Source organism: Prionailurus viverrinus, chromosome C1 (genome assembly GCF_022837055.1).
Source record: "Prionailurus viverrinus isolate Anna chromosome C1, UM_Priviv_1.0, whole genome shotgun sequence".
Classification (NCBI taxonomy): Eukaryota; Metazoa; Chordata; class Mammalia; order Carnivora; family Felidae; genus Prionailurus; species Prionailurus viverrinus.
Window position 1 is genome coordinate 148,113,584 of NC_062568.1, and position 17,371 is coordinate 148,130,954.

Consider the following 17,371-nt stretch of genomic DNA (forward strand, 5'->3'; position numbering starts at 1 on the left):
TCTCCTCTCTCTCTGCCACTCCCTGCTCATGCTCTCTCTCTCACTAAATAAATAAATAAATAAATAAATAAACTCTAAAAAACATAAGGGAGAATGGAGGGCCAAATCCCCTTCACTGGAATCCAAACCCACACAGCGTGTCCTGAACAGTACCTATTTAGGTAAACTCACAAGCCCATGCTCAGCAATAACCAAGAAGGCACACATCCCCTCCAAGAGGGGACGGCTGGTCCCAGTCTCTCTGCTATGCATGAAGTACAGACCCAGTAGGGAAGGCCCTGCTTTCCCTTTTGGTGGTGAGGAGTAGGACAATAACCTTGTCAGTTGTAAAGGAAGGAATTTTCAGTTAATTTGGTTGACAGAGTTCAGAATTCTGATATCAACTGTTGACAAGAGTTGTTTGGGAAAGTACTTGGGCACCCTGTGGCCCCATGGGAAGCCAGATTAGATACGGCCCCTTCTGATGAAGAAAGTAGAGGAGCATCTTCAAGTCCCAGCTAGCTCATTGTCCAGGAAACCCAGAATCAGCCTATAGGATGAGTTAGGGATATTTCTGCTTGTCATGCTATAATTTTGAATCTCCAGTGTCACAGAGAATATGGCAAATAGTAGACACTCAGTAATGTTGGCTGGAGAATTAATGAATGAATAGAGGATATCTAATGTTACACCTGATAGCAACATTGGGAAATACATTAATATCTGAATTATTTGTTATTTTCTTTAAATGAAAGAAAAAGCCACCTTTATGTAGATATCCTAACCTGTCAGTGGGTGTTTTCTCATGAAAGATCTAAGCTTTCTATGACACTACCAAGGAAGTACAGAGTGAGCTCTCCTGGAGTAATGCTAAGAGCCTTTGTCTTAGGTATTTCTCATCAGAATGGAAGCTTGTTCCATGCTGTCCCTTTTTAACTTACTATATATTTCTTTCAATCTGATTCTAAACATCTAATTCGAATAGTGTTTTCTAATCTTAAAGGAAAAACTATTCACTGTAAAACAATTTGTCTGAGGACTGGAGAGATAAAGAAGCCATTGCAACTGGTTTGCAGGCACATAGAAAAATGGGAAAGCCACACATGGACCCTGCTGAGCCTCCTGTTCTCACGTGAATATCAGGCCAAGTAGATGAAGCGATGTCTTTGGCTTTAGAAGATGAAGAAGTTTGATATCCCCTGGCATACAAAGCCACTAGAAGGCAATAAGGATGTAATAGTAGCTGTGATAAAAATGAACTGGAACACAGTTCTCCAGATACAACAGGGCGCCTCAGAAGTATATTCTACTCTATTGTTCCCAGTATCTTAGTTAATTATTAGACACATTGTGTAAACTATTGTTTTTACTGGATAATATATGGAGATGATTCAGTGCTAGAGTGATTTGATTTTCCAGTAACATTACTGGGATGAGAAAAGTTACATCTGGGCAAGTTATTTTACCGTAGTCATATTTCTTCAATTCTGTGTAGCACTCAACATGAACCAAGAAGCTAGGTTTTAAAGATTCTGATAAGAATAGATTAATTATTTTGACCCCTTTTCTCCCAGTAAACTTTTTGCACAGTGAAAATATGAGGTACACTTGAAATTCAAGGATAACTCTTTGTTAGGGTCAAACATTTTATGATGCAGAGGTATAAAATTAATCCATTTTGTTGACAGCCTTATAAATCCTTTAGGAAAAAATAAAACAAAAAGAAAAATACATTCTATTGACAAGGATAGTAAGGAAATGGAACAAAATTAGTGTATTTACAGGACAACCTCTAAGACCATAATCATATGGTTCCTCTCAAATGCTACAGTAATGGACCACAGAACACTGTAAACAAGACATATCACTTAAAAACTGTGCACATCAACCTTAACCATCTTAGCACTGAAGGAATAAACAATGCATAATATTAATTTCAGCCTTCAAAAACCGAAAGAAAACAGTCAACAGAGGACTCACAATTTTAAAAAGTGATATGCATTGTATTAAGTTTTCAAAAGTACTTTCTGACAAGTATAAATATTTTTTTTTAATCTCAAAAATAAGAGAGCAATGAGGGACATATTTAGAAGACACACTGCTAATGACAGAATACTGAAATTATTAAAAATAAAGTGAAAAATAACTATTTAAAAAATCTGTCCAATACTACAAAATAATATAATAGAAATAAAATAAAAGCTACTTAAGAAAATGTTCTATATGTAGTTTTGTTGTTTTTTTTTTTTTTCTGTAAAGAGAGGAAGTGCCCAGATCAAGGAAAATGTTAACTGCTTACATTAGAACCTTGTTTGTATCTCCTGATCTAATTAGACAAAGTGAGGAAATAGTTTGAAATAAAATCTCAACCTCAAGATTAAAGGGTCAGCTATGTTGACAATAATTTAACCACAACCTCTATCTTTCAGAGCTAAGCAATTTCACACCTAAACAATGTTATTACTATTATAGTTTAGAATTATTTTCATTTTAAACATATGTATTTACATTGCAAAATTGCTTATAAGTACCTGAATATCACCTAATGAAAGAAAAACCTCTTCATTTGTCCTATGTACTGGGCTCAGTAATTGTATATGTCACAAAAATAAAATGATATGACTACTTTTCCACAAAATTATTATTTGTACCTTACATAACTTTGTTTACATTTCACAGATAAGATTCACTTTCAAAAGATATTATTTTAAATATTTTCCCTTTCTAGAAGTTAATTCAGACAAAGAATTATTTTCAGAATTATCACCAAAACTGATCATCATTCTAGATTTTCATCATTTTCTTATAAGTCATTGAATAAAAGTGTGTAATTTCATATGACAAAGAAATCAATTTTTATTTATCATTTAAAAATTTTCATTATATTATAAGAAAAGTTGTAGTGGAATTTGGTATAATTACATTTGGAAAATTGCTATTTAAGAATTTTTTGGGGTGCCTGGCTGGCTCAGTTGGTAGAGCATGTGAGTCTTGATCTCGGGCTTCAGCCCCATATTGGGTGTAGAGATTACTTTAAAAAATAAAAAAAAATGGTAAAAGAAAGGAATTTTGGAAGAGAAAGTAGTGCAACTAGTTTGTGAATAATTTTTAAGACACATATGAGAACTAAACTCTATATCTTAGCCCTTGCTTTACAATGTTAATTTATAAGTTATGCGTCAATGATGCCTTTTTTGTCACCATGACTTTTAGGGGAGTAATGGTTACCTTCAAATTTATCTTATTATTTCTGTTTAGGCAAAATCATATTAGCAGTTGGTTGAAGACAGTACTATTTATACTATTTATATTCATTTACGGTTATACATAGAAATATGAGGAAAACTTATGACCACCTGATATGCACCTTCATAAAAAAAGTTTTAAAAATGAGATAAATTACAAATGATTATAAGCTAATGAATTTTATTTAGAGTTCAAAATAACTTTATATTTTTAAGCTAATCCTTTCTCATAGAAGGCTATTAATAACAGATTACAATAGGAAAATTAAATCTTGTCTGAGATAAAGATTTGTGACAAAGTCAAAAGTAAAGAGTATGAATAAAAAGGTAATTCTCTAAGAAGTAGGAAGTTAATAATGATGTTCCCTAGAGATCTGAACAAGAGACTTGTATTTTCAATATGCATGTTAATAATAATGGATGATTGTGAATAACAAGCAGCTGAAATATGCTGACAGTATGTAATTACAATATTTAATTTTCCTTAAAAATTTTGAGCAATTATGGAGAATTGTAAAAAGGTATAATAAACTAATGATCAAAGAACACAAAGTAGATGAAATGTAGTGTAAAGTACATTGTATTACATACTAAAGAAATAATTTAAATTATTTGTACATCCTGATGGATTCTCTAACTTCTTAGGATATTCTTCTGCACAACCCGGTGAAGCAGAGGAACCAACTATGATTAAATCAATATTACAACATGTTAATTAAAAGCATAGCTAAAAAGTGTAACAATATTAAGTAGAAGATGATTTTAGCATGATTTATATTTTAGAAGTGGCACACTTTTTAAAAAAATAGCTAAGTTTAATATTTTTATAACATGGAAAAAGTCCAAACAAAGGAAGATACATTAATAAAGTATTTAGAGGTCAGTTATAATGCAAACAATTAGTATACTACACATGCTTTCTTTCTTTCTTTCTTTCTTTCTTTCTTTCTTTCTTTCTTTTTTTTTAAATCAATGCCTGGCTTAAAAATATCTGTTCCTAAGCATTGGTGCTAATTTATAAATCTTTAAGAATAGGAGTCATAGGAGAGAAAGAATCATAAAAAAAACAGGGACATTTGCAAAAATGTTAAACAGAATAATGGAAAGATTTAGTGAGTTTTCTGAAGGTCACAAAACAATTGAATGACCAGGCTGGGAAGGAACTCAGATCTCCTTTCCAGTCAACATCGAAAATTACCAGATGCTCTTTGCACTTGCTTCCACTAAAAAAAAAAAAATTAGCCTAAAACTAGTCAAGTGTTGCTATTCATAGCCTTAGACAGTCAATTTTTAAATCATTTTTAAAATACTAGAGTTTTATAGTTATGGGTTATTAAAAATGCCTAAGTGAAAATGTTTATTATAATATTAAAATTAATTTTCATACAAAATATTGACAGACATTAAATAGATTCAATACAGATTAGAGATACACAAGTTTCCAGATAGCTAAGTTTGAAAATCGTAGCACTTCTTTGTTTTTTAATATTATTTTTTTAAAGTTTACTTATTTATTTTGAGAGAGAGAAAGAGCACACATGAGCAAGGAGGGGCAGAGAGTAGGAAAGAGAGAGAATCATAAGCAGGTTCTGTGCTGTCAGCACAAAGCCCAACAGGGGGCTCAAACTCACAAACTGTGAGATCATGACCTGAGCCAAAGTCAAGTGTCAAAGGCTTTTCTGACTGAGCCACTCAGACACCCCCAAAATTGTAGCATTTCTATATTGATTATTTAAGACCATTAGTTTAACAATAGACAAAAAGACATAGTTCCCTATTGTTTGAGAACCATGAATTACTCTACAAATAACTAAAGATTTTCCTGGACTTCTCTTCAAATTTAAATTCAAAATATTTACATCTGCTATATTGCAATAACATGAAATGTATCTGGAAGCCTAAAAGACATTTGAGGCAAACAATTTCTAGCTGATCTCCCAAAATAAAGATTTCCTTTTGTGATAAATTTTACTATTCATTGGTCTAGATATTTATTAATTTATTAACTCATTTAATCAGCACAAACTTTTATTGTATACCTATCCTTCTCAAGTTACTGTGTGAGGTATCATGGAGGGGAAAACAAAGAAGCAAAACTATGTTTCTTACCTTCAAGTTCTAAGATACCAGGTGAGGAACCCTCATCAGAGAAGTCCACCTTGTGGAAACCCAATCGGTACCCATTCCTAGAGGTTGTCTTACACTGAGTGGCTGATGTCCCACTTTGGTAAAGCTTTTCTTTGAGTGTTGCATGTTGCCATCAGATTACTCTTCCCATCCTTACACATAATTCCTTTTTTCTTGTTTTTACTTTTTTTTTTATAGTCCTTTTGCCAAGCATATGTTGTTAATGCTGGGATTGACTAAAAATTAACCTGTGGTGGAAAAATCTGTTTAGTAAATTGTAATCCTATTGAGAATCCTATGGGAAGAGAGATAATATAAAAGAATGAGGAACCACCTAAATTAACAAACTGGTAATAAAGTTTCCTTAAGTCAAGAAAAATCAAATGATGTGTAATGACAATATTTAGAATATAGTCACAGAGCTGGTCAAACACTTAGAATCCAATCACACTGTTAACATATATGGATAGGAATTAGAAAATCCCACAGAGGCCTCATGAGGGAGGTCCAGAAGCAGCATACGTTTTGCACATGATAAATACATCTTTGGAGAAGGTCTTTATTTCAACTGTGCACGAATTTCCTATATTTTGATGTGTTGAGTATTAAAGGTATGGAATGCCTGAGAGTTCTGGCATGTATATTAATGACCATAACAATTGTGATCTAATGTGGCATGCATTGTTATTTCCATGTTATAATGGGTGAGCTGTTTCCCAAAGAGGTTAAAAAAATCTATTCATGATAAAAGTTTGAGCTACACCCAGATCTTCACGGTGAGTACTTTTCAATGCAAACTTTAACTTGACTAAGAACTTTTCAAGGAAAGCCTCTTTGATTTCGCATCTTATAGATAGACCCAAGATAGAACTAACCATTAATTTGTTAAGACCCCACATTGCAGAATGAGGGTTCAAACTAATGTATTATGACCACAACTGGGTAGGCAGCTTAGAATGACTTAACTTCCATGTGTTATACTTAGGCTAAAGTCAAGCTCTAAGTGATTGCTATATTTTTAAAAGTTAGACATGTCTCAGTGGTACCCAAGTGAAGATGACCAATAAAATGTAAAACTTAAAACTGTATCCCTTTGAGAATACTTCTTTAAAATACACTTTTCTCTCACAATTGAAATATTTTCTTGGATTGAAAATTCTCAATGCTTCTTTTTTAGTAATGTAAAGACAATGGGTCCAAAATTATTCAGTTACTATATCTATTCCTTAAGAAAATAGACTACTTCAAATAAATTTTTAAGTAATTTTGATTTTTACCAGAGCAATCTTAAACTGTAAGCATCATTAAAAGTTCATGTTCACCCTTATGTTCTCCTACATTTTCTTGATAAAGATATATAAATACAATTTTACTTTTTATAAAAATACACATGTGAAAAAAGAAAGCTTGGAAAATATTTTTTAAACTGAATTTTAACTTACTTTTGTTAATTTTGAAACAATGTATAGAGAAGAATAATATATCATTTTTATTTGCTCATCTTCTGTTATCTTAAGGGTAAAGAGTAAGCGTGTGTGGCTGACATAGGAAGCAAACCATTTTAAGGCAATGATGTTAAAAGTAGGTACTGTCTTTCAGTTTATAAGTTGTCTCAGAAAACAATGTATTTCTATATTTATTATGCCTTCTGAATGATGAGTATGTTCAATGACTCCATATGATGAATCTATACCATGACTGTGGGAAAACTCTTCATAAACGGAATCAGGCCATTGGAACACCTCAAATTTTAAATTATGAGACTGAGCTCGCTATTTATTTCCCTACAAAGCCACTCCTCCTATTTTTCCAATTTTTGTGAATGGTTCCAACCTTCCTCTATTCATACAACTTGAAAACCTTTCTACTCTCTGTGTCTCAAATATATCTCTCAGCCTGAACTAGTCAATCAGACATCAATCTGTCCTTCTTTAATCCTTTCAGGACTCTGTCCGCCGCCCCCCCCCCCGCCCCTCCCTTTTTTTTTTTTTTTTTCATCCAAATACCTCTACCTTTGTTGAAACATTTGTAGTCTATTTCCTGAACTATTCTGGCTTCCCTGCCTTTGATGTCTCCTTAATATCCTTCATTTAGACTGCTGCCAGACTTTTTCACTGAATCACTGTCTAGTTAAAAAAAAAAAGGGGGGGGGGAGTAATCATTAAAAGAAAACCAATTAACAGTAGAACAAAATCCCAAACTTATGTTTCGTGGCATTTGGGGCATTTAAATCACCTTTACAAACTCCCTGAATAGCGATAATGGATAACGGTGACCCCTCATTTTTCCAACAGCCTTCTGAGGTGCTAAGAGCACTAACTCAGGAGCAAAACAGCCTGGGTTTGAATCAAACCAGCCACTTAAGACTAGTTGTGTGACCGGGCAACTCACACACTACCTCTGTTCCTCATTTCCCTCATCTATTCCAGACCCACTCTCAGGAGCTCCTGGTGGGAGTTAAATTAAGCTAGAAAGGGTCTAAGCAAATGCAGTAGAGAGCCAGGGAAATATATTTATACCTAAGTACTTAGGTCGTTGTGACTTGTGTCATTGTGACCGGTTTTCGTTGTTGCCCCACGGTGGGGGGGGGGGGGGGGGGAAGGCAGGGCTTGCTCCTCTTGGTGATTGTACTCTGTATACAAAGTCAGTTCTCAGTAGATGTTTGTTAAATCAAACAGAATGTAAATGAAACAACAAGGGGGTGCCCAGCTGTGTAAAGGAAAAATAGCTTGTCTTGATGGCACAAATTTCAGTTGCTTCTTTTCTTTAAATCAACGCTACTGAGGTATAATTTACACACAATAAGATGCACCAACTTGATGAGTTCCAACAAATGCGTAGACTTTTGAAACTGTTTTTTTGTTTGTCTGCTTGTTCTTTGCTCAGTCATCCGAAGCCCAATCTTCACCTGTAGACAAGGTATCCTTCTGCCCTCTGAAACCCTGAGTCCCAACAAGGTGAGGACTCGGCGCTGGCCAGGAGTGTCCCATTGTCGGGAGCCAGGGCTCAGCCTACCTGCGAAGGCTTCATGGAAATGTGCTCGTGAACAAAAGAACGCTGTGTCCGGGAACTTCGGAAGTACCCCTTCGACCTTTGCGGTCTTGGATGCTCTCCCGGGAGGGACACTCCGTGGGCGGCCCCCTTGTTTTGTCTACCGAGCTGGGGGTTTGAGGGCGGCCCTCTGGACGCTGAGCCCGGGGGCACAATGATCCCTCCAAGGGTCAGCAAGAGTGCTAGGCGGTCAAGAGGCCGGGGATGGAGGTCTGGGTGGCGTGGAGCAACCGGCCGGGGGCCGGACGTGACCGGCAGACTCAGGGCTTGACCCACAGGCTCACACAAAAGAGGCCGGAAAGTGTCCGGAGGAAGCGGCGCGTCACGGGGGACGGAGCCTGGACCCTGCCGCGGCCGCCCAGCTGCGTCCCGGGGACACGGCCCGCACACCCAGCCGCACTGCCGCCACCGCCTGCACCGCGGCCGCCGCCAATGAAACTCCTCCCGCTCCTAGGTGAGTGCCCAGCGAGGTCGCGGAGGGGCCGGGGCTTGCAGGGAAGGGGATTTTTCCGAGGTGGAACTCGCGTGCCAAGCGGATTTGGCCCGGGTTCCAAGAAGAATGGACGGCGGTACTTCTCAGGATGTTTTTTCTCCTTGGCCTTTCAACTCTGGAATTGGATATGCAGGGCCCAGGGACCAAGTCACCTTTTTATTCCTGAATACAAAGTCCGCAAAATCCCCAATGTCTCCTTTGACCTTTTTTTTTTTTTTTCTGATCTCCCCTCAAGAAATTTGGGAAATCCAACCCGGTAACGCTTGTGGGAGGCTTCCCGGCATTTTAAGGGGACTGCCAGCCCGGACTTTGGGTTCATTTAAAATACCATTTGGATGATGCTGTGCAGAAGGGTTATAAATCACATCTTTGCAGCTGAATTAATTCTGGTTTAGACAGTATATCCAGCCCTATGTGAGGCCGAGATTTAGAATCAAATGTTAACACTCTCTTGTTACCAGATAAGGACAGTTTATCTCAGATGACTGTTCTAAGAACAATGATTTGCATGGCTCCTGACTGTCCATCCTCAAGCAGGTGTGACTTCAGAAGACCTGGGACAACAATAAAAAAGGATGGGCCCATGCTTTTCCTTATCAGCCCACAAAATACCATTTCCTAATACAAAATACCAATTTCCTAACAGCCCACAAAATACCATTTCCAACTTTGTTTTCAATTACTCCGAAATAAAGCCTCGTTCTCTTTTCTGCTTCATTTTATTGGTTGTGTTTGTATGGTGTCCGTTCCCAGAAGATCAATCTTTGACCAATATGTTGAGTTTATCTTAAATTCTCCTACTGGGGGAACATGTAGCATAAATTTTACTATGGAAAAGGCAGGATTTAAAAGAAAATTAGACTACAGAAAAAAACAATAATTGCACTTGTCCTCCTGATGTTATGATATGTTGCTCTTCATCTTAAAAATTAGAGATTTGAATTTGACAAGACCCAGACCATCAAGTCACCTTGATCTCTGCACAGAATCATTCCCAGAGGCGAGAAATGGCTTTACAATCATGCAATCCCCTTTAACAATATTTCGTCTCAGAACCAAGAGTCCAGTGATCTAGGAATACTCTTTTCTGTATAGAGCTGGGTTGTTTACTACATTACAGCTTTGTTGAGATTTACTCAATAAATACTGACATTGAAAAAAGTGCTCATCTTTTTGCTTACTTGCTCTTGTGCTGTTAGCTAAATACTCTCTTGGGAAATTCTCATAATCCATTTATCTAGATGGAAAGAAAGAAGGGTTTTTGTGTTTACTATAGTATGACTCAACAATGGGGGGGGGCAGGGGAGAGACTTTTCTTTCTCTTTCTTTTCTTTCTTCCTTTTTTTTGAAAAGGTATATTTCTCTATTTTCCGTAGTGGGTTTTTCCACTTTCCTGAATTGTTCCTACACTCAGAACTGCACCAAGACACCTTGTCTTCCAAATGCAAAATGTGAAATACGAAATGGAATTGAAGCCTGTTACTGCAACATGGGATTTTCAGGAAATGGTGTCACAATTTGTGAAGGTAAACAACCTTTATTACCTCTTTTGGGTTTTTTGGTAAGATTAAATTCTGATATGATTGTTTTTCCCTTGTCCAGAAATTAAGTGTTTTACATTAATCTGTATGATTTCAAGCTATTGATAAAAAAAAAAAAGCTTAATTAACTAAACAAGTTTGAAGGTCCCACTTGAAAATGTATACTTGATTATTGATTTTTGAGGAGTCCAGGTATATCTTATTTTTGGTGTAACTATTGAACATTGTCCTTGAACTTAAGCTGGAAAACTAAGTTGCAGAGAGCAGAGTCAATACCTTTGGAAAGGAAAGAACACAGAGTTCATGAAGTCCAAGCTATATGGATATGTGTTGCCTTCGGGTACCTTCTTTACTACCTGACTACTTAAATTTGAGGATAATATTAAGAGATTCAAGTGTTTTGCCTGTATATCCTGCATGATACCCTGGAAGAGAGAGAGAGAGAGAGAGAGAGAGAGAATTTTGAAAATGTATTCTTTTCTGAAAAAGTAGATCTCACTTATAGAACTTGAGGCTACAATCCAGAGCAAGAATGGTAGAAAAGGTCCTAGCAGGGTGCAATTCAGCCCACTGATTTGATAAACAAGACCTTGTCCGAAAATCATATTTCAGTGACTTCTTGTCTGTGGTTTCAACCACCACTCTTTATCTTCCTTCAAGCCTCACTCTACCCTTCTTCTCTCTTTCATTTTTAGTACAATCTAGTTTTAACTGGGTCAATGGAAAAACATTCTGTGTTAGAGAGAGAAGCAGTTCCAAGTCATATAAATTAGTTTTAAAATATAATTAAATGACAACTTCAAATTAGAACTATGTGGTATTATACTCCTAAATGTATTTAAGATAACATGGACTTTTTCTAATTAAGCCAGGATATTGTACATTGTTAATATTGCATGTGTTTGCTTATAGAGTAAACAAGTTGTATCTCGTGATTCAATTTGATAGGCTCTTAAAAAAGATTAAATATGCAGTTCTTAGTAAGACCAGACCTCATCATAATTAGTTTAATGTTTAAAAAATGTAGAGCAAAGCTACAGTTGCTTAATGGTGCATTAGATCAGGCATTTCTGCTTGTACATACAGCCAGGATTTGTAATATACTATTCCACAAGCACTACGAAATTCTTTCTATAAATAATCTTAGATTTTTACTGTGTATTTAATTGAATGGCATTATAGCAAGTTGATAGTTGAGTGACCTTCAAAATATTGCATCGAATATATTAGTGTGCTTTTCCACTAATCATTACAAATTGCACTATGATACCTCATAAGTGGTGTTGCCTTTTTGTTATTTAGATTCTTTTCAACTGTCATGATTACCATCATTAACATCAATAATTTTTCACAATTTGGACCTTCAGCAGCTAACCAGATCATAATCATCTTTTTAATGTTTTTTTTTAACACATCTTCCATTATCCAATGCACTCTTCCTCCCCAACCACCCCCATCCCCCCGCCCTGCTGCCTCAGTCAATAGCCAGCTGAAGGACAGAAAAAACTTTTTGTTGGAAAAAAAAAAAATACTGCAAGATCTTTTGGCCTGTAATTTCTTTTCACACAGAACAGAATTTGTAATGGCACTTTTTTTTTCAAGGTCTTTTTAACAAATCCCTCATTTAAAGAATGTTATAATTTCACTTGTCTTAGGGATACAGGAGTACTGATGCATAGGGGCACTTGTACCCCAATGTTTATAGCAGCACTCTCAACAATAGCCAAATTATGGAAAGAGCCGAAATGTCCATCAACTGATGAGTGGATAAAGAAATTGTGGTTTATATACACAATGGAGTACTACGTGGCAATGAGAAAGAATGAAATATGGCCCTTTGTGGCAACGTGGATGGAACTGGAGAGTGTGATGCTAAGTGAGATAAGCCATACAGAGAGAGACAGATACCATATGTTTTCACTCTTAGGTGGATCCTGAGAAACTTAACAGAAACCCATGGGGGAGAGGAAGAAAAAAAAAAGAGGTTAGAGTGGAAGAGAGCTAAAGCATAAGAGACTCTTAAAAACTGAGAACAAACTGAGGGTTGATGGGGGGTGGGAGGGAGGGGAGAGTGGGTGATGGGTATTGAGGAGGGCACCTTTTGGGTTGAGCACTGGGTGTTGTATGGAAACCAATTTGACAATAAACTTCATATATTGAAAAAAATTTTTAAATAAAAAAATAAAATAAATAAATTCACTTGTCTTAATATTCACTATGTGAGGCTTATAATGGCCTCTTAAAACTGTTCAAACAGTGGTTTGCACCTTTTATTAATTCACTGGTAGATTTTTGAAATTTATTTCAGTAAGTATATTTAACATGTGTTTTAGAGTTAAAACACTATGTTCTCAACCACTGAATTGTCTAGATTATATATTGGGTTTGAACAGTTGGCTTTCTTCATCTGTGAAGAGATTTCCCACTTTTCCTATCTTTCTCTAAACTTGGTATTAGGTCAATAAGAAATGACCAGACAACAGTTTTGTTATAAAGGATGGCTACTTCTTGAAGAGTGGAAGTAAATTTCTTTTTGGTATCATTACCATCATCTTCCTCATCTCCATCCAATTTGGCTCCCTCAGACACCTGTCAAATAAATGTTATGGTAGTAACCAGACCTCACTTAAATGAACTCTGTTGCAAGAACTAGTTTTAAACAAGTCATTTAGAATTTGGATAACCTAGTCCCATAGAAACAAGTGTTGTTTTTTTTTTTGATGTTTATTCATTTTTGAGAATCTGAGAGAGACAGAGCATGAGCGGGGAAGGGGCAGAGAAAGAGGGAGACACAGAATCCGAAGCAGGCTCCGGGCTCCAAGCTGTCAGCACAGAGCCTGACACGGGGCTCGAACTCACGAACGTTGAGATCATGACCTGAGCCAAAGTCGGACACTCAACCGACTGAGCCACCCAGGCGCCCTGAAACAAGTTTTCATACTAGTGACTTTATTTCATTTAATCATCTTTTTACTGGACAAATATTTATTGAATATTTTCATTGTCATCATTATCATTATCACCATCACATCAAGATAGCTAATATCTAAGATATTAATTAGCACAACACCTTCATCTGTTGTTATTCTCATTTTATCTATAAAAAAGTAGAATCTTAGAAAAGTTCAGTGAATATCACAAGTGGTAACAACAAATAAGTAATAGAGCTGAGATTTCAGCCTAAGTCTGTTTCCAGAGCCTGTTCTCTTACTCACTATGTTTGCCATAAGACCTCTACTTAACAAATACTGCTATGCCCTTGGATTACAGTAATAGATAAGGAATTGGCCTTGATTTCCAGGATATCTAGGGACAGCTTCAGAACTATATTAACGACTTGATGCGGTGTTATAAAATATGCAAATACAGGTAAATTTGAGATATGTAATCAACTGCAGGGTAGCTTTCCAAGTGAGGGTGACATTTAAGCTGAGAATCAAAGAATAAATAGGATTCATTAAGACTGACAAAGTGACAAAGCCAGGCAAAATGAATCAGCAGTAACAAAGGCCTAGAAGTTGAACATGTGTAGTATGTTTTAGGGAGCCCCAAGTATTTCATTCTGGATGTATATATCACAGGGCATATTAACTGGGGGGGGGTCAGTGGGAATTAAGTGTGGGTGTCAAGATATGGACTTTTTTCTCTTAACAAAAAAAGAGCCATTGACAAGTATTAAGTAGCTAAGTTACATGATAAATAGTGTATATTAGAAAGATGACCCCATTCGGTAGAATAAGAATAAATTAGCAAAGGTCAACCCAACCTATACAAACAGTAGTACTGGGGTGCCTGAGTGGCTCAGGTGGTTAAGCCTCCAACTCTTGATTTCAGCCCAGGTCAAGATCCCAGGGTCATGGGATTGAGCCCTGAGTTGGGTTCCCTGCTCCTGCTTGTTCTCTCTCTTTCTCAAAAAAAAAAAAAAAAATATATATATATAATAATAATAATAATAAAAATAATAATAAAAGAAAAAGAAAAGAAAAAATCCAATAGTACTTTGTACAATTCTTATAGTTTATGTCACTTCTATCCAATATATCTTAATTTTCATAAGCTTTTGAAATAAAATGTATGGATGCTGTCTTTTATTTACAAACACCATTTTGAATGGTTATAACTAGTTTGTTAAGCTCAATGCTATAGCTTTTTGCATATGAGAGAAGCAGGACTCTGAAGCTTAAGTGAGTTTCCCAGTGTCCCAAGGCTACAGTGACAAAGCTAGGACTCAAACCCTGGGGATCTCAACCTTTTCTAGATTACCAAAAATATCACTAGTATTACTAATCAGCTGATGTAATTAGATTAGTGTAGTACAGCTTTTTAAATCAAATAGGTAAAACAGTATCATTTGAATAGGAATTATTTATTTTCGACAACCTTACTGAGGTATTAACATGAATTTATTTACACACTTATCTTTATGCTGACAATGAGTGTATTTTAAGGCAGAAGCTGGAGAAGTGTAGAAATTTGGGGATATATTTAATGGCTTTTGAAATTGTTGATGATATTTTCCTAAAATTTAGGATTATTTTAGTCTTTTAAACAAATATTGTTGCTATATGTTTTGCTTCTCAGCACAGTGTTGGTTACTCTCTGGAACACAGTTATAAATCTAAAAAGTGAGACATGAGACATCCCATCTCCCCTCAGTAATTTGGAAGGTTGGAAAAGTTGAAAGAATCATTGTGTACGTACAAAACATGATATTACTTGATTTGAAATAAACTGAGCTGGGAGAGATAAGAAGCAAGAGCAAGGGGAAGGATGCAGTACAGTGCCTGTTTGGGTGTGGGCGTCAGGAAGAAGGTAGTAGACTTTCTCTTCCTACTCACATCTGAACTCAGTAAGTGGTGCTGTGTTTGGGGAAATTTCATGGAGTCAGAATGGGTAAGAAAAGAGTTGCCCCAGATGAGGATAAGATAGGTCAGGAAAGATATAATTGACAGCGTGTATGCATGTATAAAAATCTTTCATAGCTTGGGACATGCTTGTTATGAATAACATCGCAAGCACTTTATAAGAAATAATGAAGTCTCAGTGCCTGCACTCAGGGAGACATACTCTATGCTTAAAAAACAGTTTTCTTCATTATCTAATAGCCATATATATGCTTGCAAAATTCAGCTGGGAGAATATCATAATAAACTAAAGAGCATTGTGACAATAGTAAATGTAGAGAGAACAATGTCGCAATAGTTATCTAAGAGTTTGGAAGAAGAAATGGTCTGCGCGTTCTGAATGTGGGAGAAATATCCATTAGAATAATCTGCTAGCATCATTCTGCCCAGGCTACAATATAAGTACCAAGGACATGTAATTTTCTTCCATAATAGCTTGTTTTTTAGTAATGAAAGGATGCTTATCAAAATGGGCAAACCGAATGTCATCAGAACAGATGCAAAGCATACAAAATGTGTGCATGTGTTTGTACATCGTGTATCCCCGGTTACCACAGATATACTATCTAAACTATCTCCTACAAAAAATAACTGCAGTTTTAAATATTTAACAAAAGACAGTTTGGTAATTTCCATAATAGACATGTGATCAGCAAAACTTAAATGATGCAAGTCCTCTTTTTCCTTTTCCTTTAAAAATAATTCTATTTTTAGTGGGGCACCTGGGTGGCTCTGTCAATTAAGCATCTGCCTCTTGATTTTGGCTCAGGTCATGGTCTCAGGTTTTGTGAGATCAATCCCCACATCTGACAGCATGGAGTCTGCTTGGGATTCTTCTCCCTCTCTGCCCCTCCCCCGCTCAGGAGGGGGTGCATGCACACTGCAGGCTCTCTCAAAATAAATTAAAGAATTAAAAATTAAAATAGAATATAAGCTTAAGGAAAGTGTTAAAATGGTTTATGCTTTTATTTTTTTCTTCCTATATGTTGAAGGAATTTGTCATCTTATGAAGTGGATATTTTTGAGGAAATTCCACCTAATTATTGTGGTAGAGTTTGTTCTCTCTAATGTGGAACCTCTTCTTGTCAACACACGAAAGAGGTCATATTTCTAGTACAAGGAAAAGGATTTCTGGAATTGGCAAAGGCACTTTATTTATTTGGAGGAAGTTCATGAAAATCACGCATCCTGGAATGTAAGCCTTGGGTTAATTTAGACTGTCATTTCTTAAATAGGTTACATTTCCATTGAGTACAAGACATCCCAAGGAAATATGTACTTCACTTTAAATACATCTGATACATGACTGTCTAGAAGCACATTAGAGTTCCTACTTTTTCAAGTTTGTATTCGTAGTCATGTACCTAAGAAGATCATCTGGAGTATGTAAAAATGCATTTGTTTTACCAAAAAATAAAAACTTTGCTTCCTCAATGCTTTTTATTAGTATATCACATATGAAGGAAAATGAATCTTGGAATTATCTAACTTTCTTCCATCTAGAACCTCCAGTTGATTGTTCAAATATTATTTAAATATTATGTATAAATCAGGAGCCGCCTCCCTCTAGGGATTGCAATAAGAAGGAGAGAAAGAGGGAGAGGGAGGGAAATGAAGGCAGGGAAAATGAAAGTGCTGGTCCTGGCTGCTACTTGTGCCATTTGAGTTTTGTTGATAAGCTGCACAATTTTATAAATAAACACTTACCTCATCTGACTTGACAATGTCATTTTTGCAGGCTGTTTCAGAAATCATTTTTTTAAATCATCCTGTTTCATGTTTATTGCACAGGATAATTATCAGAATTAATGAGATAACAAACTAAGAAATATTTTGAGATCTTAAAAGAGGTTTTAATATGAACATATGATTTTGGGTTTTTTCAAGTAATTTATACTGAAATATCATGACAAGTTTTCTTCATGTAAAAATCTCTTTGATTTGTAATCATTTTAATCTTTTATTTATTTATTTATTTATTTATTTATTTATTTATTTATGAGAGAGAGAGAGCACATGGGCATGAGTTGG

The 17,371-nt window shown here is 35.9% G+C and overlaps 1 protein-coding gene across 3 annotated transcripts in view; it reads left to right on the plus strand.

Annotated features, from left to right (window-relative positions):
- The first annotated feature begins 8,560 nt into the window (after window positions 1-8,560).
- Window positions 8,561-17,371, plus strand: part of ADGRL4 (adhesion G protein-coupled receptor L4) — a 108,779-nt gene continuing 99,968 nt past the window's right edge. For 2 of the 3 annotated variants that reach the window (XM_047871601.1, XM_047871602.1), the window contains exons 1-2: window positions 8,561-8,856; window positions 10,272-10,421. In XM_047871601.1, the coding sequence (XP_047727557.1) occupies window positions 8,607-8,856; window positions 10,272-10,421 (400 nt within the window). In that variant the 5' untranslated portion in view covers window positions 8,561-8,606. The remainder of the gene's footprint in view (window positions 8,857-10,271; window positions 10,422-17,371) is intronic. The other variant, XM_047871600.1, reaches the window with a different exon arrangement.